The sequence below is a fragment of the Polypterus senegalus genome, chromosome 14 (assembly GCF_016835505.1).
Source record: "Polypterus senegalus isolate Bchr_013 chromosome 14, ASM1683550v1, whole genome shotgun sequence".
In the NCBI taxonomy this organism is placed as follows: Eukaryota; Metazoa; Chordata; class Cladistia; order Polypteriformes; family Polypteridae; genus Polypterus; species Polypterus senegalus.
In genome coordinates, this window is record NC_053167.1 from 133,711,866 (window position 1) to 133,737,884 (window position 26,019).

Genomic DNA, 26,019 nt, shown 5'->3' on the forward strand with positions numbered 1-26,019 from the left:
GTTTTGTTTCATTCAGAAAAAAAATGAAATTTTATTTTATGGTTTATTATCTATACATATAAAAGGCAAAGCCCTCACTGACTCATCATTAATTCTCCCACTTTCCATATTGGTGGGACGCTGACATTTTGCATACCCATTCCTTGCATTGTACTTACAAAAGTTCGGTATGTTTCATGTCCTATTGCAACACCCAAGGGGTGGAAATGGGTGTACCCCCTAAACTGTATATATAGATAGGGGAAACCCCTCCTCACTATTTCTGCAACTTCCAATATACGTCGGAAGCCCAAATTTCTCATGTTCATCCTTTGCACTGTACTTACAAACGTTAAGTATGTTTCATTTTGCGGTGTGACCCGTAATGAACTTTCGAAAATAATGTCTTCTTTTTGGCGGTTCTCACCATTATGCCATAAGGAACTTTTGGAACTGACCTCTCCTTTTGGCAGTTTCATTCCGTATTTCCGTTAACAGACGATTTATTTCACGGCAGAGACTCACAAGGGCCACCCCTGGTCCCCCTTCCTTTTTCTGCATGGCCGCTGTTCGCGCCAATTCAAACGCCTCCAGTTTCCAGTAAGGGTCTGCTTCGCTATGAGAATAAATAAGTCACAGGCCCAGACTTTAAAAAAGGTTGGCATTGACTTGACCCAAGATTGCTTCTCACATGGCCAACTGTACATTACATGCTCAAGAGTAAGTTTAGCAGACAGCTTGGTCATTTTACAGCCCCAGGGCAGAACTGCAAACATCGTTAACATAGAGATCTTTACATCCTAAAAATGTGCATTTCTCATACACAACATTTATAATCATAAATTGAATTCTTGACATCATCAAATTCATTCTCAGTACTAAAATAAGCCTACAACAATTACATTGACAATCATGTTACGTTATTTTTAAAATGTTTCCTTTTCTTTTTCATAACTTCTTTAACACACTACTTCTTCACTGCAAAGCGTGGGTATTTTGCTTGTCTCTCTATATATATAAAATCCAAGTCTGTCTGTCTGTCTGTCTGTCCGTCCACTTTTCATGAAAGAACTAATTAATGGATTTAGATCTGTTTTTTTTCTATAATTTGCTTGAACATTCCAGTTGATTTTGCGACTTCTCTCATCGCGCTAAGTAACAAAGTTCGCTTGCAGTACCAATTTATTTGCTCGAATCTAAAAGAGACACAGCGGGCTGAGGGGAGGGGGGTGGGACCCTCCTCACTCACGCGCCAGCCTCAGGGAGAATCTTACATCCGCTTAGCTAGTGAACGAGAGAACTACTTAACGGATTTAGATTGAGTTTTTTTCTAGAACTTGCTTGAACATTCCGGTTGATTTTGCAACTTCTCTCATTGCGCTAAGAATCATAGTTCGCTTGCAGGAGCAACATATTCGTGCTAATCTGAGACAGAGGCTGCGGGCCGAGGGGTCGGGGAAGTGTGACGTCAGGAGTGGGGAGTCGATCTACCTCTGCATTTTGGAGTGTACTTTACCTCCGCTTAGCTAGCGATACCTTTTTGTTTATTGATTTTAAAAGTTTATCCTGTTTCACTACTACATGTACAGAGCTGCGGGGGATGACTAGTTTTTTACATTTTGAATTAGATATTTATGGGGTCACCAAAATCCTTTAGGTGCTTAGGGCCTGTAAAGGTCTTAAACTGGCCCTGAGGCTCATTCAGACATTCAAACATAACAGCTGGCTGCACAGGACTTTGATCAGGTGGTGGTGGGGCAGAATGCCACTACAGCAGAACCAGAAAAGAAAACCAAGAAAAATAAAGATAAAGATTGCAGATTCATTAAAAACAATTATGATTCTGTGCATATCTAGTTTATTAAAGGTAGAACCAAAATGTAGGTGCAAAAAAAGCCAAATTTAAAAAGTGAGTTTTTAGGATTTTTTTTTAATGATCTACAGTGTTAGCCTGGCATATCTCAATTGGTAAAATATTCCACTATGATATCAAGTGCAAACATTTAGCCCACAGATCACAGAAGGATTCACACAAGCTTTGTTCTTCTTTTCTCCACAGTCCTTCCCTAAGAGGATCCATGACCGATTCCTAACAGTGATTGTGCACCTCCAAGCGATCACAGTGGCTAGTCAGGAGTCAACCAGCAGCAACGATAAGCCGGACAAAGCCAACACACAGCAGCAGCAGCAACGGACCAAAGTACTGACCACCTACACTCTGGGCAGCCAGGCCTGGGCAGCCATGCCAGTCTTCAGCCAGCAATATTGTAATACGGGAGTGTTCCAGCTGCCCCTGTATCAGGGCTCTCCCTCAGTGGTGCGTGAATTATGGTCTGTAGGGGTCTTGGGCAAGCTGTGTTGCCTTTCTAAGCTTCATCTTCTAGATTTTAGATTTTGTTTTTCTCTGACAGTTTACTTTGATAAAGGTGATATATGCAGTATGCTAAATGATTGTATTTGCATTGATGTGCCCTCCTCAACTTATTTTTGGATGCCTACATGCATTCTTCTACTTTTCCTTGTACTTATTAGTTCTCCACTGTCTCTCTCCTCATTCCTTACAACCAAACCTAACCCCCTGTTCACCCCACACTGTTGCTTTTGTTGCGTTTTACACGTTTTTCCTTTTTTTTCAGGAGGTTCTAAAGGTCCTGTCTCAAGGGGACTGCTTAACAGTCCTGGAAGACCTGAAGAGAAAAGAGCAGGTGAGCCTCCTGGAAGTGGGCAAGCAGGGGAATGCACTCACTTCATTAAAAAAGGTGGTAGTGCTGATTAGTAGTGTCAATTGGCAGAATTTGCGAAAACGATTTTTGTAGCGAATATTCAGTGACCTTATTCTCCAAATATTTTACTGGTAATTCACAGTGTACAGTAGCTGTCTTAATGTGAACATTTTTCTCCAGTGCCCCATGATGCTTTGCCAGGCCAGCATAATATCATAGATCTGTATCAACCCTGCTTTGTGCGTGTGTGATGTCAGGACCCAAACAGTAATTCAGCATTCCACTCCACATGTGTATTTTTTTTAAATTGATGGGTACATTAGCTGACCATAATTATGTAGTAGTCTTGGGGATGCTAAGACAGTTGATGATGGATGTGTGATTGAAACACTCTGTGAACAGCTTTCTGCTAGCAAAGTTTTATCCCACCAGGTTCCTGTTGTGGTGTGGAATTTGAGGTAATTGGAAGTGTTACCTCAGATGAAGATGCAGCCAACCAATATGAGGTCACCAGTGATGTGCGGTGAGGTTCATGGCTGGTGAGGCACTGACTCCTTCAGAGTCAGATTTACAAATATATGAACCCCAAAGAGAGGCTTATTGACTATTCAATTGGTGGCATGCACATTGACTGCTGGTTATGTTTCATATCTCATTCTTTACACACACATAGCAAAGGTGCATGTTTGGCTAAGAAAGAATATTACATTTATAGCAACAAGAGAGAGCGGAGAGAGCACATTTGCTCCTCACCCTCCATGTGTTCTAAATTTGCCGTTGCAATTCCACAATTCATTCTCATTCAATCCAAATGAAAGTATAGAAAGGTGTACAAAAAAACTGAACTCAATTTTGACCTCAATTGAAATATTTAGTTGTTTTTAAAAGCTTTTAATTCTGATGCTTTAATCAATTTTAATACAGCCTGTTCAACAAAAGGATAACAAAAAAAAAAACAAACAAAAGAATATTTTATGTAAGGTCAAAATTAAGTTTTAAAATATTGGATCGTTTTTAGGGCAAAACCCAGATTGAAACTGTTCAAAAAGGTTATTTTTTGAAAGATGGGACTGGAGTTGGGAGGCAACTATCTTTTCGAGAACTTTAGATATAAATGGAACATTTGAAATAAGCCGATAATTGTTAAGGATATTTGGGTCTCAACCAGGTTTTTAAAGAATTGGAGTAATTAAGGCTGTTTTTAGTGAGAGGGGAACTGTACCTGTAGTAAGGGAAGAGTTTATTATAGTAGTTATCATGGGGGAAATATGTGACAGACAAGACTTAACAAAGCTTGTAGGTATTGGATTTAATTGGCATGTGGAAGAAGTAGATTTTGTTATAAGCTCTGAGATATTATTTTCAGCCATTTTTTTTTTTCTTAGTCTGATCCATTTTTTATATAATTGAAAACCGTTTATGGTCTTACCTTTATATTTGTAAATGAAGTCAGTGCGCCTAATCTTCTCAACAAAAATCTTTCTTATAAAAGTCCTCCTTATTTTCCTTTAAGGTACGCTTTTCTATTATCGTGACTCAAATTGGATTTTCGTTTTTAACATTAGGCACCCAAAGGGGACATTAACATTAGGGACCTCTAGGCAATTATGCTCCACCTCCATTAACTTTAAGGTTAGTATTTGTGGTTGGAGTAGGTCAGTCTAATAATTTAAACTCCAAAAATTAAGCAACCAGGGTGCCTCCCCCATGGAGCCCAACACTACAATGGGTAGGAACTGCCGTCCGTGCTGTCCGTTTAGTACACAAGTACCTCCTTTAGTTTTAAAAATCTTAATCTTCCATTTTGGCAGTCAGTCGGAACAAAAAATAAAAATAAACAGACTACTGCAGTGCACTCAACTTTCTGATGTCGCTTACTTATCGGTGCCCAGAGCCTCTGCACAGAAGAACAGCAACGAGCACCTGTTGGGCTCACATGCGCCATAGTCAGGGCAGCACGGTACTTTCTGCCTCACCTTGTGCCTTTTCACTGAGGTTTTATGTCCGATCAGCAAGACTAAATATATCACACACATTCTTTAAAGATATTAGCCGAACTGTTTAAAGTCAGGGTGTATAATAAACATGTCTGCAAACATTATATTGGCGACATACAGAGAGACAGCAACAGGCACGCGCCAATTGCATGCATCAACCCAGAGTGTGAGTGGGGAGACCGCACCTCGCATTTCACCCCTGTATCTGAACAGGAAATGTGCAAATTTTGCAATTTTGACTATAAAAATGATCAAAATTATTGGAATCATACAGAAAATAAATTAATAGCACAGACCAGTGGACAAATTTATTTTATATTATCACAATTAGTTTTTACTTTTCATGATGACAGGTGAGGCCCTGCCTCCCATGACCGCACATCCCTGGAACTCACATGGACAGGCAGGCAGAGGAGAGCATCCGTACATCCGTACAGAAACTGTAATCCAAGGTGGTCAAGTCATAGTCCAGTTATGTGTATGAGGCATATTGGCAAACAGACAGGTGATTGTGATTCCCCCCTGGCGTCTTTTAGGTTCCTTTTTAATGGATCTGCCTGCTCAATCTTCTTCCTAGTAGCCCCTGCATCCCTATAAGATGTCCAATAGCATAATACCCCTGGGAGATGTAGGTCCTTTTAAGTAGCACTGCTGCAATATGTACAGGTATCCTTCCACTTACATATGGGTTAGATTCCTGCAGGGATACCAGATGTGTGGTTTTCACACCAAATTGGGCGATTTTTTTAAAGCACTGTGTAGGGAAAAAAATTTGATTTGGCAGTATTTGGGGTTTTGTTCTATTTTCAGAGGGTATGTGCAGACACCCAAATGGCAAAACTCTAAAGGGAAAGACATCAACAGTGGCAAAACTACAATGGAGATCCAGGCCGGACATTGACAATGTCAAAATTACATCATTCAGTGGGCTGGTCCACAGCACCTTTAGGCTGGTTTTCAACTGTCATTGGCCTGGAAATATTTCTAGGAATTGATAACCCTGCACTTCAACACTGGGGGTGTAAGTTAATATGGGTGTGTCTCGATAATTTCTGGCTGGGGGGTCAAATATACTGTATGGCATAAAATACAATTATATCACACATATCTTTAATTAAACCTTGTTTTTCAAAATTATCATTATCAGAGAGAGAGACCAGACAAAATTGTGTCAGATAACACTACTTCTTTGACACTTTCATATTGTTTGTTAACTTTTAACTTCATACTAGCTGAAATACCCAGCGTTGCCCGGGAGGAAAATAAAGTGTTTTTTTTTTAATTGTTTGAGATAAATATAGTTAAAAAAATACACAACCTTAAAAACCTGGGTTCACTTCCCAGGTCCTCCCTGTGTGGAGTTTGCATGTTCTGCTTGTGTCTGTGTGGGTTTCCTCAGGGTGCTTAAGTTTCCTCCCACAGTCCAAAGACATAGGTTGGGCTGGCACCCTGCCCGGGATTTGTTCCTGCCTTGTGCCCTGTGTTGGTTGGGATTGGCTCCAGAAGACCCCCATGACCCTGTGTTAGGATATTGTGGGTTGGATAATGATTGACTGATGACAACCTTAAAAATAAAAAATAAATTAACAAACAATGAAGTCTCACTAATGTGCTTGCCTTGCAGTCTTGTATGTATGTTATCATCCAGTTGACGCTCGGAACCGGCCAACACTATTTAATTTCAGAAGCAACAGGGGTGTGGTGGTGGCACTCAAACATAAAGAATGCTAGCAGTCACCTCCAGTTCTCCCTCTGGTGGTCATTCCGAGTGTCAACTGAATGATAACATGCACCGTAAGATCACCCCCACCCTACCCAGAAGGGGGTGGGTTAGGGTTCATTTCACCCTGCAGTATTTTTAGTCGACCAATGAGGAACATGTGCACCAAGTTTCATGAAAATCGCTCCAGCCGTTCGGACGTGATGCTGGAACATACATACACACACGTTGACTTTTATATATATATATAGACTAGCTGAAATACCTAGCATTGCCCGGGAGCAAAATAAAGATGTTTTTAATTGTTGGAGAAAAACATAATAAAAAAAACCACAACTTTAAAAATAAAAATAAATTAACAAACTACAAACCTGGGTTCAGTTCCCGGGTCCTCCCTGCGTGGAGTTTGCATGTTCTCCCTGTGTCTGTGTGGGTTTTCTGTGGTGTGCTGGCGCCCTGCCCAGTGTTTGTTTCTGCCTTGCGCCTTGTGTTGGCTGGGATTGGCTCCAGCAGACCCCCGTGACTATGTAGTTAGGATATAGCGGGTTGGATAATGGATGGATGAATAAAGACTCACTAATGTGCTTGTCTTGCGGTGTTGTATGTATGTTATCATCCAGTTGATGCTCAGAACCGGCCAACTGTATTTAATTTGAAAAGCAACAGGGGCGCGGTGCTGCTCAAAAATAAAGAATGCTGGCAGTCGCCTGCATATACTAACTGTGTGGGATCCGAGAATGTATTGAAATCGTCAGAACTACTCTGGGCATCTCTCTGCTAGGAGGATTTATGTTGCCGAAGTGCTTGCACCGTTTGTGCATTAGCAAATAAGCACCTGTCTTTCTTAGGAGGTTTCCTTTTGCCAGTGTACTGGCCTCGCTTGTGTCTCCTCGGAGCTGGAGCCCTCACCCCGACTCTAAGTCTCACTTCCAGGCCGGACAGACACACACACTTCCAGATGTAGACTCACTAATGTGCTTGTCTTGCGGTGTTGTATGTATGTTATCATCCAGTTGATGCTCAGAACCGGCCAACTGTATTTAATTTCAAAAGCAACAGGGGCGCGATGGTGCTGCTCAAACATACTGTAAAGAATGCTGGCAGTGGCCTCCAGTTCGCCCTCTGGTGGTCGTTCCGAGTGTTAACTGGATGATAACATGCATACAAGGCCGCAAGATCAACCCCCACCTTACCCTGAAAGGGTGGGTTACGGCTGATTTCACCCTACAGTATTTTTAGTCGACCAATGAGGAACATGTGTACCAAGTTTCATGAAAATCGCTCCAGCCGTTTGGATGTGATGCTGCAACATACATACATACACACATTGCCTTTTATATATACAGTATATATACAGTATAAAGGTGGGTACAGTGTGAAGACTCCTGGCAACGTCAATCCCCCTTGAATAATGTTTGCTAATCACTAGTGATGACGTTACACACACGATGGACTTCTGCACAGACTAACCAGAGTTACAGTTCGGGACCTCAAAATCAATTATGATGCATGAAAAAAAATTGTTCTTTGTTTTTCAAAGAAATATTCCTGCAGTTAGACTGCCCAGTAATGCCCACCCGCCTTTACCCCCTTTGCCATTGTCCTTGACATCCACCGCTAGTCGCACTTACGCCATCACCCCAGAGTTTATGTGTCTCTGGTGAACTGCAAGTAGTGAAGGACAGCAGCTCTTCAGCAGTATTTGAGGAAGCAGGAGAGCTGAAAATGGGCTGTCGGACTGAAAAGTGCACACAGAAGAAACCAATTTGCCATGCTATAATAGAGACTTATCTTCAGCAAAGGCTCATGTCAGCATTATAGATTCTAGTTCTAATGACAGTGAAGCAAAAAAGGTTACAGTCTTACCTAAATGGTAAATTCTGATGACACTTTTAAATATGCTGATGTGAGAAGAGGTTTGAGTCAGGGCCGGATTAAAATGAAATTGGGCCTGATGCTGCAGCGCAAAAAAGGCCTATTTTTCTTGGCATCGGTGTATGTGCATTCGACACTCACCGTACATGCACACTCAGACCGACCAAGGAGCCTTAATTGCTTGCAACGCAACCAGCCAGCCTTTATTGAACATGAATAATAATAACGACGTAGTATCGTAACAACTAAAGATTAACATCAAACTATGTAACATCAACATTCAATAGCAATTGTCTGAGAATTGCACTTAATGCAGCAAACCTAACAATGAAATACACAAAATTTTGCAAATTTCTTATGAAACAGAGTAAGAAAAAATGAATTTCCAGACACATTGGGTCAAAGTGACTCAGTTCAGGCTCTTGAGGGTAAAAATTTGTCCACGATTTAAATTTCATAATAGACCAGAATCCTGTCGAGGATTTGAAAAATTCTAAACATCCACACCGGGCCCGTTTTCCGGCTTTTAGTTTTACCTTTACAGATAACCATTTAAATAGCCGTCGATTTTTACTGTACAACTAACTTTCAAGGTGAAAAATTTACTACGTGGCACTTACCGAACAATAATAAAGTGGCAAGAAACCCCAAGGTATTGCAAAAAATGCAGCTAAATTACAAAGTAAACTGTTCAACGTAAAATTGATAGCATTAACTTGAAATCTTTGGTTAACAATAAACACAACGACGTTATAGTTATGTCACAGCGCAAAGAACAATAGTAACTGTATAATAAGTAACGCTGTGTCTAGGAGTCCGAAAGTCAGACTTCAAATTTCATTCTAAGAATTATTTTGAGGTTAATATAGCAAAGGAAAACTGTTCAGCTTCCGGAAAGCTTGTCTGTTTTCATCTGGGCCTATTTCAGGAATAGGCCTAATGCTACAGCATCAATAGCACCCACCTTAATTCGGCCCTGGTTCGAATAATTTTTTAAAGTGCTGTTCATTGATCTCCAGGACACAAGGCAGAATACGAATGTACAGATGATCCCTTAAAACGTTTCAGTCTGTTGGTACTGTGACTGAGGTAAATAAATGTGCTAACGTCTTTCCTGTCCTTCCACATGATCACAATCATGACTAAATTCACCAGGCATATTATGGCACTTCAGTTATACTGTGCCATATGCATCACTTTCACCACCTGTGCCAGTGTCTGATGAACAGTTCACATTGCTACCACTTCTGCTTGATTCAAATAATGGTATAGTTTCAGCTTGTTCTAAAACTGCTTTAAAGCTTCTTGTTTACATGTCAGTCTGTTTATTGGTTAAAGGCTCTGACTCGCTCATGAATATTGATGAGCTATCATGGACAGGTAGACCATATATATACATATTTACGATTTTTTTTTTTTTTTTTGCAGCCTGATGTAATTTTATCCACCAGATGGCAGCAAAATACTGTCTCAAGCATTATTCGGGCTTAATACTGTACATGCAAACAAAACAGTCCCACACCGTTAACAATAATACTGCTACTACTACTACTACTACTAATAATAATAATAATAATAATAATAATAATTCTTTACATTTATATAACACTTTTTTCATTATTCAAAGCACCTTAGTGAGTGGGGAGCCACTTCAACCAGCACTAATGTGTAGCATCCACATAGCTGATGTGACAGCAGCCATTTTTGGGCCAGTACAATGACCATTGATTAACTGTTAGGTGCTGAAGGAGTAAGAGAGATAGCCAATTAAAGACAGGGGATGATTAGGGGGCCAGAATGACTAGGCCAAGGTGGGCGGTTTAGCCTGGACATAGGGAAAATTCTAATGAAAATGCACCAAACTTAACATTTTTCCAGCAATTTTTAGTCACAGACTACATTTGCTTAATTTCAACGAGTTGGTGGAGATTGTGACATGCTCCTGTGATCTCCAATTGTGTGGTCTAACATACCCAGTGACTCAGCACAACCAGTCTGTTACTCAGGTCATAGGGATGGCTTTTGTTTTATACTTGTTGAGGCCCAGTGCTAAATAAAGCTTGGGCAAAGTCCAAATTCAACAAAGTTCCCCTTGGAGTAATCAGTGCAATCGAGGTGCACTTTTGTAATGTTGAACACAATCGAAAAGCATATTTATCTCCCTTCCAGCAATCAGCATGATCGAAGTGTGGGGAGGGGGTTTCCCCTTTTGTAAACTTTCCATTCCCAATGTTTCCCATTTTCCATGAGAGGCTGAGCAAATGGGGGCCCACCACTTTAGCTACTTAGTTCACTAATGCATTGGGTTGACTCTGATGAGAGCTGACACTAAATGAGTATTCATCTGGAAGTATAATTCATTAAACACAGCGATGAGGAATAAGGAATGCAGGTGGTTTGGACCTTGCAAACAGAAGAGAAGCTGGTGTGTTATATACCATGATGGAATGGAAAAGATGAAAAAAGGCAGCAATTAGGGCTGAACTTGCCATAAGTGAAAACCCGACTCCATTAGGCAGCATGCTATTAGCTGTCACAAAAACAGCATCCAGAACTTTATACTTTAGAAGTGTGTAACTGTCCTGGAAAGTCATCACACAATTGTGTAATTTGACATCTCCAGCAATTTCTAGGCATTTAGATTGACATACTCAGGTGACGAAGTCAGCAACTGCTGTCACCATTCAGCCAATCACTTAACCAGGGTTTATTGTGTGTTCCAGATTCATCTTCTGAAGGGGGCTTCTGTATTTATCCGGATATCAGATGGAAGACGTGAAGAAGAACTAGACCCTCTCCGGTTGAAGGTACTGATCTGCATTGGGACAACAGTTCATTGTACCTTATAAAGGAAATAATATCATGTGTAGCATGCAGCCAAGGCTCTTGCCTGGCAGGGACACCTCCACTCTGGGAGGACTGGGGGAGCAAGCGTGGCCAGAGTGTTACCTCCCCCGAGATGCTAGATGGCAACCCCTTCTGGGTTGTAGCGGTGCCTTGAACACCCCCAGGGCTTCATGGGAGTTGGAGTGTGGTGCAGCCCTGTTGGGATCTGCAGGAGCTGCCAGGGGGTACTGCAGCAGGAGCTGCGGAGCCCTTTTGGGCAGTTCTTAACATCCTTTTCCCAATATACCCAGCATCTCTCCTCTGCACATTTCCAAACCAGCACAATCGTGCCTCTCTGACTTTATCTCCCAACTGTCCAACTTGAGCTGACCCTCTAATATCCTCATTTCTAATCCTGTCCATCTTCGTCACACCCAATGCAAATCTTAGCATCTTTAACTCTGCCACCTCCAGCTCTGTCTCCTGCTTTCTGGTCAGTGCTACCGTCTCCAGCCCATATAACATAGCTGGTCTCACTACCGTTCTGTAGACCTTCCCTTTCACTCTTCGCTGATAACCATCTGTCACAAATCACTCCTGACACTCTTCTCCACCCACTCCACCCTGCCTGCACTCTCTTCTTCACCTCTCTATCACAATCCCCATTACTCTGTACTGTTGATCCCAAATATTTAAACTCACCCACCTTCGCCAACTCTACTCCTTGCATCCTCACCAATCCACTGACCTCCCTCACATTTGCACACATATATTCTGTCTTGGTGGTCCTGCTGGCCTTCATTCCTGTCCTTTCTAGAACAGATCTCCAACTCTCCAGGGTCTCCTCAACCTGCTCCCTACTCTTGCTACAGATCACAATGTCATCAGCAAACATCATAATCCAAGGGGACTCTTAACACAATTGCTCTAATGCTCATAAAAAACACCCATACATTTTGTGGTCTGGTCTCATCCTGTCTGTCTGTGTTATTGATTTTTCATGCCCGAGTCTCATTTTGCCAGATCTCTGTATCCTAAAGTCATTCCTTTTTTAGCAGCCAGTAGTTTCAGATGCATCAGACCCTGCACCATTATACTCAGGTTTGTCTCACATTAGAAGATTATCTCCCTGTGTTCTTGATGAACTCATTTTAAAATCACCGTCTCAATCCACCGGTCTAATTTCCTTCTTTATTTTAAACACTTCGACCAGGTCTCCTTTTAATTTTCATCTTTCCTCATAACTCATCCCCTGTAGCCCCTGAATCAGCCTAGTCGCTCATCTCTGGACCTTTTCTAGTGCTGCTATGTCCTTTTTTGTAGCCTGGAGACCAAAACTGCACACAGAACTCCAGATGAGGCCTCACCAGTGCATTATGAAGCTTGAAAAGGAACCTCTTTGAACTTGTACTTGTAATAAGTGTATATGTTTAATATGTCTCTGTGCTCTGTACAAACATTTTATAAATTTACTTTTCTTTCTACTCACATGCTCAGCTAATAAAGCCAGATTTAGCACACAGGGGCTCATCATTTAGAACTGCTAGGCAAGCATTACAAGACAAGACAAGACAGGGACAACTGAGAAATGGGCATTGTATACTATTTTTGTGTGTCAAAGTCAGCATGAAACTGTATCTTTTCTTCCTTGTTTGGAATGGCATGAGTCACTGAAGTAGGGGCCTGCACATGAAGAAAGAGTAAAAAGCCTTGCGAAGTTGCCCGGCACACTTTTGAAGCCGACAGACAGATGGCAGATAACATCATCCGATCTGGAAAATCCTTCCAAAGCAGCGACGAAAATGGCAGACTCTATACATCAGGTTCCCACTCCCGAACTGAGTTCTTGTCATGGTTTCCTTCATCTGTTATGCAGCGTAAACCATCATGAAAAAAAGCTAAGTTAGTTCTCCTATGTGATTTCTTACCACCGTATCACTACGGAGGTAGTAGTATTGCCTTTTAATACCATATCTATATAGATTCTGGCTATGTAACACACCACAATTACAAAAAGGATTTATTCCAACAAAGGAGATAGCGCCCCCTGCTGGATACAGTACTCCACACACCCACCGCTATATAACCTGACATTCTAACAGCTTCAATAATCCATGTAGACTCCTTTTTGACACAGGCTGTCCTTAATATTTCTCAAACACATTTATGTTACTGCAGGATATTGACCAGACTGCACTGCCAGATGACCAGAAGGACTCCTACAACATGGAGCAGCTTGGCACCAGTTTGTCTCAGCTAATCCCAGCAGGAAGGCCAACACCAGAGTTCTCTCAGCAGCTTGCCAACAAATTCAAGCAGGTATGCTGTACACAAAGTTACTTTTATTCAAGATATCCAACTTTGCAGGCACAGTTAGTAATACCCAAGACAACACATACAGTGTTCAGTTCCACATTTTATTGTTACAGAAATCTGAATCAACAGAAAAAGAATCTTTAATGACAAAGTGAAAACAGATCTCTGAAAAATGTTCTGAATTAATTACAAAAACACACAACTACAAAAAATTGATTACTGTACACAAGTATTCATCTCCTCCAATTCAGTGTTTAGCAGCCATGACAACCTTGAGTATATGTACTCAAGTGGAATATTTCACGATGTGTGCTTAGTAAGTAGGTTTCGCTCAAATTGAGACGCCATGCTTATCTGAGCCAGTTTTGGTTCCACCAAAGAAGATTAGAGCAAGTCACGCCTGGTAACATGAAGACAACTAAAGGCACTTTCCCACTGTAAGAACTGTATGATGTAGTCCCTGGTCGCTATCACGTGTTGCATTCCCACCACATAACAGGAACTGTAACCTTTATGCAAAATATGTGAAGTGCAAAGAAAGGTGGTGCAGTGGGAAGTAAGACGTGTTCGTAAGTTCACTGCCTTATTGCTTCAAAGTGATCGCAACTTCACAAAAGAGATTATTTCTTCATCCTTCTAACAGATTTATTAAATGGCACCAGTGCTTGTGGTCAGCCATTTAGCCCTATTCATCGCCTGAGTCTCACCCACAATTCCTGATTGAACAAAAAGTACATATCCTGGTGCAGGAGCTAAAGAAAAGTACCAGAAACTAAAAATGGGCTGAGGTCTTGTGGTGGGAATGCTACAAAAGTCTCCGCATTTCTAAAAAATGTCCCTGGTTCTGGAAAAAATGTTCTGTGGTGGGAAGGGTCCTTAAGCGTCATGTCTTAGCTTGGGGGGGGGGTATTCCATGAAGCGTGCTTAAGAAATCAAGACAGCCCAGTAAAACCTCACTTGAATACACCTCACTTTCCAATTGAGGCTCATTCAGTTCCAAGAATGCAAAGAGTTTCTCGGGTAACTCAACGATTATGTGTGCACTCATGTGATTTAAGCACCACCAAGAGCAGACTGTTGATCTATTAAAGATCGGAAACCACAGAAGAGACTGCACTATTTTAAGATTGAGACCCTTTGACTTTAAGCAGGAAACTGATGGGATGTATGATGTATGTGATAGATGGTTGGTGTTCCTGCCTGGCCAGGAGCCCATTGTAGTGGAAGGACTGGGGTAAGCAGATGTACACAGGCCACTATCTCCCCTGGGATGCAAGATGGCAGCCCCACACCGAGTTGCAGCAGTGGCTTGGATTCTCGCAGGGCTCCATGGGAGCTGGAGTTGTTGGATTGTGGGGATGCCTCCTGGGGCAGCTGTGGAAGCTGCAGAACCCTACTTTGGGCTTTCACCACACCTGGGAATGAGCCCAGACCTTGCTAACAAGCCAACTGGAGCACTCCCAGGTGCAGCATTAAGGGAGCCACCCGCCTTCATTCCGGGTGTCAGAGTCAGGAGGAAGGAGACAAAGCTTTCTAGAGGAGGAGTGGAGGCAGAAGGAAGACAGAGACAAGAAGAAGTGCTGTGCGTTTTGTTCTTTTGTATTGTGCTGCTGAGGGGAATGATTTGGGAAGCATTTTTCTGCCCAAATAAATGTGTGTGTTGCTGCACTTGTGTTTGTGCCTGTGGTATTGGGTGTTTGGGGAGCTGGCACACCCCCTGTTGGTCACATGTATTATGTGTTGAAGAAATACATAAAAATATATTAAAGGAAAGAATTTTGTCCTCATCTAGGACCTCTTTCAGTCAGGAGGAAGCTTGTTCATGTGTCTTTGATTTCTCTTCATGAAGAGGGAGCACCCTGTTACAGCTGTCTGCCAAGGGATAGTACCCTGCACAGGGGTGGCAAGGGCAGAGACTCAATACTTATAGATAACTGAATTAATATAACATTAATACATATATTAATATGATTTGCTTACACACCACCTGACATTTACTCTTACTGGTTTATTGGCTTACACCATCTGAATATTTACTTTGGGTTAAAAGACATGAGATGTTATCAACAGAGAGCATAGCTAGCTTACATACCCGATATAAAAGTCTCAATCTGCTACATTCTTATTCTCCTCAATATCTCTTTTAAGTTGAGCTCTTGCACTTTTATGGAATTTCTGTGCACGTGACAACAGCCAAGTCTTACTGTGGTCATGACATAAGTTAATTTCTTTAACCCCCTCCTAGTACATTCTTGTTCCTTTACTTAACCATTCCAGCAGTCTTTTCGTGGTGCTTCTAAGATAAATGCTATATTTTAATGTAGAAAGCATATCAAAACACTTTATGGGCAATGACTGTATTATCCCTAAATAACCGTGTTATCCCTTTATTGTCTCATACATGGGACAGCCAGGAAAAGTCTAGAGTTTTAATTGTCATAAAATAGACAATTTTAAAGGTGCTTATTATAATGTACAAGAAAAAATGTCACACTTCAGGACCTTCTAGGATTAACGCTGGTGTGCTTCTACCCTCAAGTACAAGAAAAGCTTTTAAATCACCACTAGTCGAAACAATGAATAGAAAGAAAGCCCCTTGGCATTTTGGATGCAGGTCATGAAAGTATGTGTATGCACATTGTAAATTAATAAAGAGCAGGAATATTAAATAGATTCAATTGCACACCTCAATAATCAAATGGACTTGACCACTTTATTATTTTTATGATTGTCCATATTAGTAAGATATTAAAAATACAAAATGTTTTTTAATTGAGGAAATGCCAGTAAAGCAGAAACACTCCTTATAAAAACTGTCAGCACTGGTCTGGTACTTGTGACAAGGAGTTTCATAAAAATGTTTGTAGTTAAATTTAATGCATAAATTATGAAGTGTTTTCTCTGTAAAATGTAGTTATCCATAGTTATATCAATGACACCTGACAACATTATTCACAGTCAAATTTGCAATAGACTGCATTCTTGCAAGAATAAGGGCAGCACCGAGCTAATCAGAGACTGAATAAATAAATTACAAACCATTCATTCATTCATCAATACATGGGTCAGTCCTTTTAAATAACCAAGAGCAGTCGTATTGTACAATTAGACATTCTAATGAGGGAAAAGCAGAAGTGACATTGGAGCCTCATCCCAGTGACAGAAGTTTCAGCTTTCCTTTTGGTTGCTAAATGTGCTGCATATTCTAGTAATTTTGAAGTATGTTATGTCCTTGCATATACTGCAGATTTTTGCTATTGAATACTTGTTTTAGATGTTTGAAGTATGACATTCAAAAACATAAAGTACATTTAAAATCAAACTGACAAATGTTTGAAAACTGAATTCAAATTTTTAAACAATTGAATAATGGCACTAATAATTAATTATACAATGCACAAATTCAGAACAATAATGTACTTCAACATCGGTCTGCTTTGGATTGCCTCTTTTGCTTTCTTTATACCAAGCATATTTTTTTGTGTTATTATAGATCAACTATTTTTCCTTGATCAACTGCTTCAAGCTGTCCCATAGTACAGTACATCCCATCAGTTTCACAGGTTCCCGATCTTGCGGTATCAGACTTTCCTTTGGGCCTTCCGGACTTAACAGATATTACTGACAATCTGCTCACAGGGCTGCTTAAATCTCACATGTGTGCACATAATCATGGATTGCTGAGGCCTTTTTGGAGTTTAACAAGAAACACTTTGCATACTGTACATGGAACTGACTGAGCCTTGATTGGAAAAATGGGGCTTATTTGACCGAGATTTACTGAGTAAAGTCTCGATTTCTTAAGTGCGCTTTGTGGTCTCTCTCTCTATCAACTCTAGCAGTTCTCTCCCTTCTTTTTCTTTGGTAAACTGCTCAGCTCTATCACCTGTCATGAGTGAACAGCCATTGTCAATTCCAATCACCGATACTTAATTAAATTTTGCTGCATTCTACTTAAGGAGGTAAAATTGTTTATTTTGAGAACACTTTTACTTCCATTTTTTTCCAAAGCCGATTTGAATGTGGTGCTGCTGCTGCAGTAGTGTGGTGTTCCAGGCCATCCTTGCACACAATTCAGTTCCTGTCACCCTAGAGCCAAGTTCAGTCCTAGTACTCCCACTGTGGCGGCTGGTGTTTGTTTCAACCAGTTTCACAATCAGTGAGTTATTTTATCTCAGATCGATCTCCTGATCAATTAGCTCATCTTAATTTTCTTCCTTTATTCAGCATGTAGATAACAGCAGTAGTGTAAGATTTACATTCATTACAGATATTCATATTTTTGCTCGAGTCTTAAGTTCTTAAGCCATTTTCTATTTATTTGTCCTATTCTGTGGCATTTGCTCACTTAACTGTATCCGAATGACAAATAACAATTAATACTGAAAGGCTGCAAATTCTTCAAAGTCAGACCCTCTGCCGTGTTCATCACTAAGTAACAGCTTAGGCCGGAGCCTCGCTGTATGAGTTTAAGTCAGAGAGCCAATCCACAAAGTGGGTTCTTACTCACTGGTATTCTGTACTGAACCTTTTATGTTTAGCTGTTTGAAGTCAGGCAGTACTCACCAGTAAGGAAGTACAGACACAAATTTGTTGGTACACCTTTACAGAAAAAGAACCATCCACTATTGTCTTTAAAATAGCTTGAAATTGACAAAAGCAACTGGCAAACATCATTGTTTATTCAGTATTTAACAAAAATAGGTTTGATTCAACAGAATATTTCAAATAATAACACCAATTAAAATGGAATGAACAAAAATGATGGGACCCTCAATTTAATATTTTGTTGCACAACCTTTAGAGTTTGCAGTCACTGCACACAAGCAATTCCCACAGCTCTCCATGAGACTGCAGCGCCTGTCCACAGGTCATTTGACCCACTCGTCCTGTGCAAACTGCTCCATCTGTGTCAGGTGTGAAAGGGTCTTCTCCAGATTGCGTGTTTCAGTTCTTCCATAGATGTTTGATGGGATTCAAATCTGGACTCAAATAAGGCCACTTCAGAATAGTCCAATGTTTTGTTCTCAGTCCTTCTTGGGTGCTTTTTGCTGTGTGTTTTGCTTCATTATCCTGTTGAAGGGTCCATGGTGCGTGACTGAGACTGAGCTATCTGACACTGGGCAGTATGTTTGGCTCCAGTATGTCTCAATAGTCTTGAGATTTCATTGTTTCTAGCACAGACTCAAGGCACCCAACATAACTGAGCTTTAAAAAAAAACTTAATGTTTTCATTTGTGGACATTGAGCTGATGTGACTTGCCAAAAAGTTTGTCACATATTTCCAAAGGACATTCATCCAGAAGGATTGTGGCTTGTCAATATGGAAATTCAAGTCTAACTTTTGTATGTTTTCCTTTCAAGAGTGGATTCCTCCAAAGTCTTTTTCCATTGAGCCCACTGTCACTCAAAAAGTGACAGATGGTGCAATCAGACACTAATGGACTTTAAGCTTGAAGTTCAGCTTGTATCTCTTTGGAAATTGTCCTCATTTTTTTATTTTGTCTGCCATTCTCACTATCCTGCTCATTTGGGGTTGATTTTCCTCTTGATGCCACATCCTGGGTGGTTGGCTACAGTACCATGGACCTTAAACATCTTCATAGTATTTGGAACTCTTGTCACAAGAGCATCAAGCTGCTTGGAGATGGTCTTTTAGTGTTTGCCTTTGATATGCTGAACTATCATTTTTTTCTGATCTCTTCAGACAACATTCTCTTTTGATTTCTTTGGTCCAAGTTCAATTACATCAAACAGCAGAGTGACAACTTTTCTCCATTTAAATCATCTGAATGACTGATTGCGTAGATGGAGACATCTGTGATATGAATTCAAGAAAATAGTGAGTTTGAAAAATCCCTCAAATCCAATTATTTAGGATCTTTCTAGGGCTCCCAACAAATGTGTCCAGGTCATTTCAGAAGATCTTTGTAGAATAAGCAATTCTTGATCTCTTGTCACACTTGCTTTTCTTTCCTCAATGACATATCAAAGGCATGCAGGTCTACAGAGGACAACTGCTTTTCATTTCATTACTTTACGGGAGGCATGCGGTACTTTTTCAGTGAGCTGCAAGGGGACCAAAAAATTTGTCCACATCTGTATATATCCCATGGTAGGATAAAAGTTGGCAAACTGTAGAATGAGTATGCATGTGACCTTTGAGATCCAAAAATAAACTTGTGATTTTTCCAAGGATTCTACATCCAGCTGGCATTAAGACTGTATACAAAGGGAGTGGAATATTTCTTCAGTTGTTTTTGTCAACATCTCTATCCATCCATCCAACCCGTTATATCCTAACTACAGGGTCACGGGGGTCTGCTGGAGCCAATCCCAGCCAAGACAGGGCGCAAGGCAGGAAACAAACCCTTGGGCAGGGCGCCAGCCCACTGCAGGGCACACACACACACACACGCGCATACACCCAGCACACACTAGGGACAATTTAGGATCATCAATGCACCTAACCTGCATGTCTTTGGACTGTGTGGAGGAAACAGGAGTACCCGGAAACCCACGCAGACACGGAGCTAACATGCAAACTCCATCAAAGAAAACACATTTCTGAATTTATTCTAAATGCAGATATATTAGAAACTTTCTGAATGCAGAGTAGGAAAATAAAAAAGGATAGCTAAACAATTAGATTGGTGAGACAAATCATAAAATACTACTAAATATAATTAAAGGGACATTATGTTCAGACTATATAATGGACTAGTGAGACCACATCTGGAGTACAGTGTGCAGTTCTGGTCACCATGCTGCAACAACAACAAAAAAAAAAAAAAGAGTCAAACATAATGGTGTGTAGAGGAGAATAACTTTGTGCATCTCAGGACTTAAGGACATCTCACTGCAACAGATTCAGAGAATTAAAGTTCAAACCATTTTAATCCTAGTCTTCAAAACCCCCAAAGGCATTGATGAAGTAGATCCAACAGAATTCATTCAACTTAATGGTGAATCACATACTCAAGGATACTGGTGGAAATTAAGGGTTAATGACAGACTAATTACAAAACTTAGTGAAACAAAAACCTGCAGCCACACAGGGCCACTGGGAATGAACTTGGAAACCACTAGACTAGACCTTGGAAATATTCACATTCCAACTAAAAATTACTTAATTCCAATTTGTTTGACTATTCAACTTTCTAATGACTAAATCTTATACGAACGGTTTCAGACACCAATCTTGTATGTTGTACAGATGTGTAAAAATTAGTAGCAACAAATTCAGACAGGTGTGACCTAATAGAATGCCGTCTACCACACTACTTTATGTTGTTCTTCAGTGCAGGACATCTACAAATTTGATAGGTCATGATGGTAAGGAAGAGAGAAATAGAACCCAAAAATCATAGTTCTTATTTTAAGTGTAGTTATCCCTGCCACATCTGTACATTGAAACTGGTGAACATGAAAGAATAACCAAGACTGGTGGGAGCAAGGTGGAGGGTTTTCATGCAGAACAGAAGTGTGACAGTTCCAGAATGTCAACACCGCTGTTTAATTAGTTAGGTCAACTTGAGGCTGCAAGACTCATAGAAATTCACACATGAAAAAAGCACCATTTTCCTCATTCACCCCCGAATGTTCATTAACTCCACCACTTTTTCTTCCAATTTGCCTATTTTCAATTCATATATTACAGTGGTCAGGCAAACAGTGATGCAAAGCTAGTCTAGGGAAGAGTTAATTTCCAGGCAATAATGATTCAAGTCACATATATCTGTATCAGATCCAGTCTGGAAAGTTGTGATACCAATTGAGGAGGAGGAGAGAGAGAGAGAAAAATCAAAAGTCTTGTTCATAGGTACTTTAATTTTTTTCTCAAACGTTTTACCAACATGAGCAAAAGAAGTGTTCAGAAAACAACACTGCTCAATTATTTCAGAAAAGAGACGTCACAAACTAATGAAGGTGCGGCATCAACTCCTCATGTGGCAATTTCAGACAAGGATATTGCAGAGGCTGGTCAATCAGGGGAAGTCTGTTCAGCACACACCCTGCCAATTGATGAATCTAACCACCTCTTATCCGGCATAAACAATGGTTTAAAGATTTTGATTGGCTAATAGTCAAGGAAAATGTTACGTGGTGCTCATTGTGCATGAAATACTCAAACAAACACACCCCCAAGGAGGGGTTACTTTGGGTAAACGTGCCATACACAAGAATTCGAAAAGAAAGCACTGCAAAGAAATGGGATGTTCCTTTTCACAACACCTCAATGCACATTACAACTCTGAAAGAATAATGCAAGAGCTGCTGGATGTCTTAGCATCAGAAATAAAATCAAACATACTAAAAAATATACACACTGAAAAGTTTCAGTATTCTCTGTGACAAAACCACAGATATCTCAGATATAAAACAATTATTTACATTAAATATGTTTGCCAGGTCACTACAGAGGTCAGAGTTAGTTTTGTATCAACCCGCAATATGATTGACGGCAAAGCGGAGACTATAAGCAATGCACTGATTGAAACTATGGACACTCTAGGCTTGAAAACTGCTAATCTGGTTGGATTAGGGTCAGATGGAGCGGCAGTTATGATTGGGAAACAGAAAGATGTGGCAAAACTGCTTAGAGATAAAACATCTGGACTCTTGGTCAACTGCCACTGTGTAAAACCACCGATTGGCCCTTGCAAGTGCCCAAGCAGCAGCTGCTGTACCTTTATTTAACAAAACTGAACATCGTAAGGCAGATATTCTGTTCCTTCCAAAATTCTTCAGTTAGGATGGCTGGTTTAACGGAAATTCAAAATATTCTGAACATTCCCCAGATTAAGCTGAAAATGGCCAGTGACACTAGATGGCTGTCTGATGACTTTGCAGTACAGTCACTACGACAGCGTATGATGAGTGATCTCCTTGGAGGGCCCAGATCCTGGGGACTTTGATTATAGGAAAGCTTCAGACAACTGGGCCTCTAGGAAGAAAATAAGAATAAATATTTAACTGAAGACACCTTCTGCATATGCAAGTTGGCTTTGAAGAATATTTTAAAATTTTTCTTTATTAGGTTTCCTATACTTTTCATTGTTTTCACTTTTCTTCCCGACAGTACTTGTGACTTGGTTTATGTCATAACAATTATTTAAAATTTTTTGTTAGGGTTGCAGGATTCTGAATTGGATACTTCTTAAATTTAATACAAACTATTCTGGCACAAGTGTCAAACCTTAAAAAAAGGAAGTCGTATTGAGCTTTGGAAAAATAATAAAAATAGTGTAAATTTAATTTTCCCCACCACCAAATTTCCCCATCCCGCCCGACTACTTTTTCTTGTCACCCGGCTGGAAAAAATTTCTGGGGAGAACACCGAACAGTCAATAAGAAGAATTATTATACAGTATCTAAAACTATTCAAGATTCATGTTTGTTAGACATTACTGAATCAAATTTTTTTCCATTGATAAGCAGAAAGACTTTAAATGTCAAAAAGTTAAAACAGACCTCTGCAAAGTGGTTTAAAATTACAAATATAAAAACACAAAAGAATTTATGGCACAAGTATTAATCACCTTTTCTAATCACCACTAATGCTGGTTTGAAAAGTCACATCATTATTTCAATGGAGATCACTGGTCTGGGGTTTCAATTGATTGTATGTGGAAGATTCAAATTGTGGCAAACCAGCATGGTCACCTAACTTACACAACAAATGCAAAAGAAAACTCCAAGCAGCTTCATGAAACGCACAAGGCAGGGGATGGAGACAAGAAAATATCCAAGTAATTCACTGAACTGGATATTCAGTCATAAAGAAATGGAAGGAGTATGGCACAGCCGTAAATATGCTAGAGCAAGAGAGAATCTGAGACTAGACTTGAAGGGAGTTCATTCTTTGCAAGTCTGCTCAATCTCTGTGATGTTGGCTCTGCCATTTTTAAGTCACAACCAATAGGGACCTGCACTCGGACTCAAGACTGTCATGGCTGCCATCTGCTAAATATTGACTGGAAGGGGGATGAACATTTATGTGATCAGCTATTTCAATTTGTAACTAAGACCATTTCTCAAAGATCTCTTCACTTTTGATCAGCCTAAAGACTAAAGTCCCTTACAAAAAAGCAGAATTAAATCGGATGTGATCCAATATTTTAAAACAATGCGAAAAAGAAAATTGTATAATTCTGATTTACATGTCTCCTCAGCACAAACAGAAATCGTGTTAACTTTAATATCTGAAATTTTGGTATAATTTAGCTACTAGCTAAATAAACAAGCTTAGATTGAATGGTCTCATTTGTTAAGTTCATGCTTTTATGACTAATTAATGACATCTCCTCAATTGCCAGAGCAGTCTTGGTACATCATAATAGCCCCACAGCTAAGAGTGGGAGTAAGCGATTACAACTTAGCTTCAGAAAGCAATAGTAATGCAGCAGACAAAAGGAAGCGCCACAACTTGATGCAAGATATTGGGTACATTCTCATTGAAGTTTTATAAAAACAAACAAAACTGCCAAGTAACCATCCATGTCGAAGTCTATTTACAATCAACATGCATCCCTGAACTGCCTTTGTACTGATATGTTGTTAAACAGTGTCCAGATTACATTTACTTACTTTGATCAAATACACTTTATTTATGGAACCTTATCTCAGATGGCAGAAGCAGTCTATGTCTCAGTACTATGCAGTATTACACAAGCCATAAAAATGCAGCACTCTTTTGTGGCTGTGGAGCAGTGAGCCAGCCTACAAACCCAAATACCACCATCTACTTTTAAATGAACCAATGATCCATTTTATCACCAACCATGTGCAGAGTGCCCTTCATTTTATCTCCTCTTTTGTAGTGGTTGCAAGAGGGCAAGTGTTGTGACAAGCCAGACTGATGTGATAAAAGCTATCACCTAAAAGAAAATTAAGTTGTGCTGTGCATTTAATGACAGCTGGCAGCATCGGCTCTTATGAGGCATAATGAAGGAAGAGTTTTCAGTGATGCTGGGAACATTTGGCACTTTTCAGCATGAACCAGAATCTTAGTCACACCTGAGCTGTGTCTTGCAAAAATTCATTTGTGAAACTTCTTATGCATAAGAAATGGCACACTCTTTCATATCTACCCCAACATCAATACACACCAAAACTGGCAACATAAGCAAAAAAAGTTATGGAGGTCAAAGAATAAAACTTACAAGACACCAAACACTTTTCTTCAGCCAAATAGCAGCTAGCCAAAACCCCCGCTTAAACAACTCCTGCAACAGATTATGTACAAAATGGATTATTCAAACACTGCCTGTTGTATAGCAACAAATACAGAATTCAGAGTAGTCTCGTGAAATTGTGCTCATTACTAAAGCTCCATGAATCAGGCGAAAAACCCAAAAGGCATAAGAGGGGTGTATTTAAGGGAGACCCAAGAGCTCACTTTTGGCAGAGCTCCATCACAGCAGAAATGTTTCCAGACTGAATACCAATTGAGCACTCGTCTCTTTATTGCTCATGCATGATCTAATATAGGCTTTTAGTCAAAGCAATACATGGGTGGTGGCATTTGGATCACAAACTAACAATCAAATTAAGCCTATGCAAAATAAAGCCACCAAGAATTATATACAAGAGTTGGAGTGATGTCCATTCAAGGATCTCCTTTGACAGAAGAGGTGGCAAGGGCATATAGTAAAGTATTAATAAGCACTTCAGTCCTCCTACCCTCAAACCAGCTTTATACACTCCACACCCCCTCCCAATGATCTCTAGGTTCACTTATCAGAATTGCACATTTGGTTTTCCTAATTATAACTTGATAGTAAGTTATTGCATGAGGAGTTCAATAGAGTACCAAAAGAGCTCTTGGTGGGGGGAGTGGGGAAAAAAAAAAAAAAAACACACCAAAATGGACTCTTGACAAATATCTGCTACGTGCAAGGAAGGGGGATAAAACATGCAGCAGCACAAAACATTTCAAAACAGTATACACTCAAGACTAAATACACATACCCTATCAGTTTAAGTTTGGGGATATATAGAAAGTGTTCATCTATCAAGTTATTAGTATACTTATAGTTTTGTTTTTTTTTTTTTATTCCAGCTTGTTTACCAAACACTAAGAAAGAAACCAGAAACTGCTGCAGACTCAGCAAGGCAATTGTGACATGACCAGTCTGAAGCCAAGAACAAGGAGATACAAGGACTGAAAATAGTCTGCAACCTTTTGTTTTGTTGTCCCACAAACCTCCACACCTACAAACTGCCAGCAATTTTGGGTTGTTAGGTTAGATGGTGCTGCAGTCATACTTAAGGATTTTTCTTCAACTATCGGCCATGTCAAGGTCATTTGGCCAATACAGAAACTGTGGTAATGTCAAAGATCTAACAATCCCCATTTCTAACCTTTAGGTTGAGAAGAGAGGCAAGCAAAAAAAAAAACAAAAAAACACACACCACACCCCACATGGATTGTTTTCAAAACAAGTTTTAACATCTTAAAACCCTCTTAAATGTATACTGTCGCTAACAGTTTTGTAAGTGAGAAACCTTTCAGTTCTCAGCAAATAAAATTAGCAAAAGGACTAAAAATGGTGACTAAGAGTTCGTCCGACACAGAACC

General features: G+C 40.1%; 1 protein-coding gene across 2 annotated transcripts in view; it reads left to right on the forward strand.

The window, feature by feature from the left end:
- LOC120514622 overlaps nt 1-25,846 on the forward strand; it is a 122,866-nt gene extending 97,020 nt beyond the window's left edge. For both annotated transcript variants that reach the window (XM_039735107.1, XM_039735108.1), the window contains exons 27-31: nt 2,039-2,296; nt 2,616-2,684; nt 11,018-11,101; nt 13,299-13,439; nt 25,501-25,846. In XM_039735107.1, the coding sequence (XP_039591041.1) occupies nt 2,039-2,296; nt 2,616-2,684; nt 11,018-11,101; nt 13,299-13,439; nt 25,501-25,563 (615 nt within the window). In that variant the 3' untranslated portion in view covers nt 25,564-25,846. The remainder of the gene's footprint in view (nt 1-2,038; nt 2,297-2,615; nt 2,685-11,017; nt 11,102-13,298; nt 13,440-25,500) is intronic.
- The last annotated feature ends 173 nt before the right edge of the window (nt 25,847-26,019 follow it).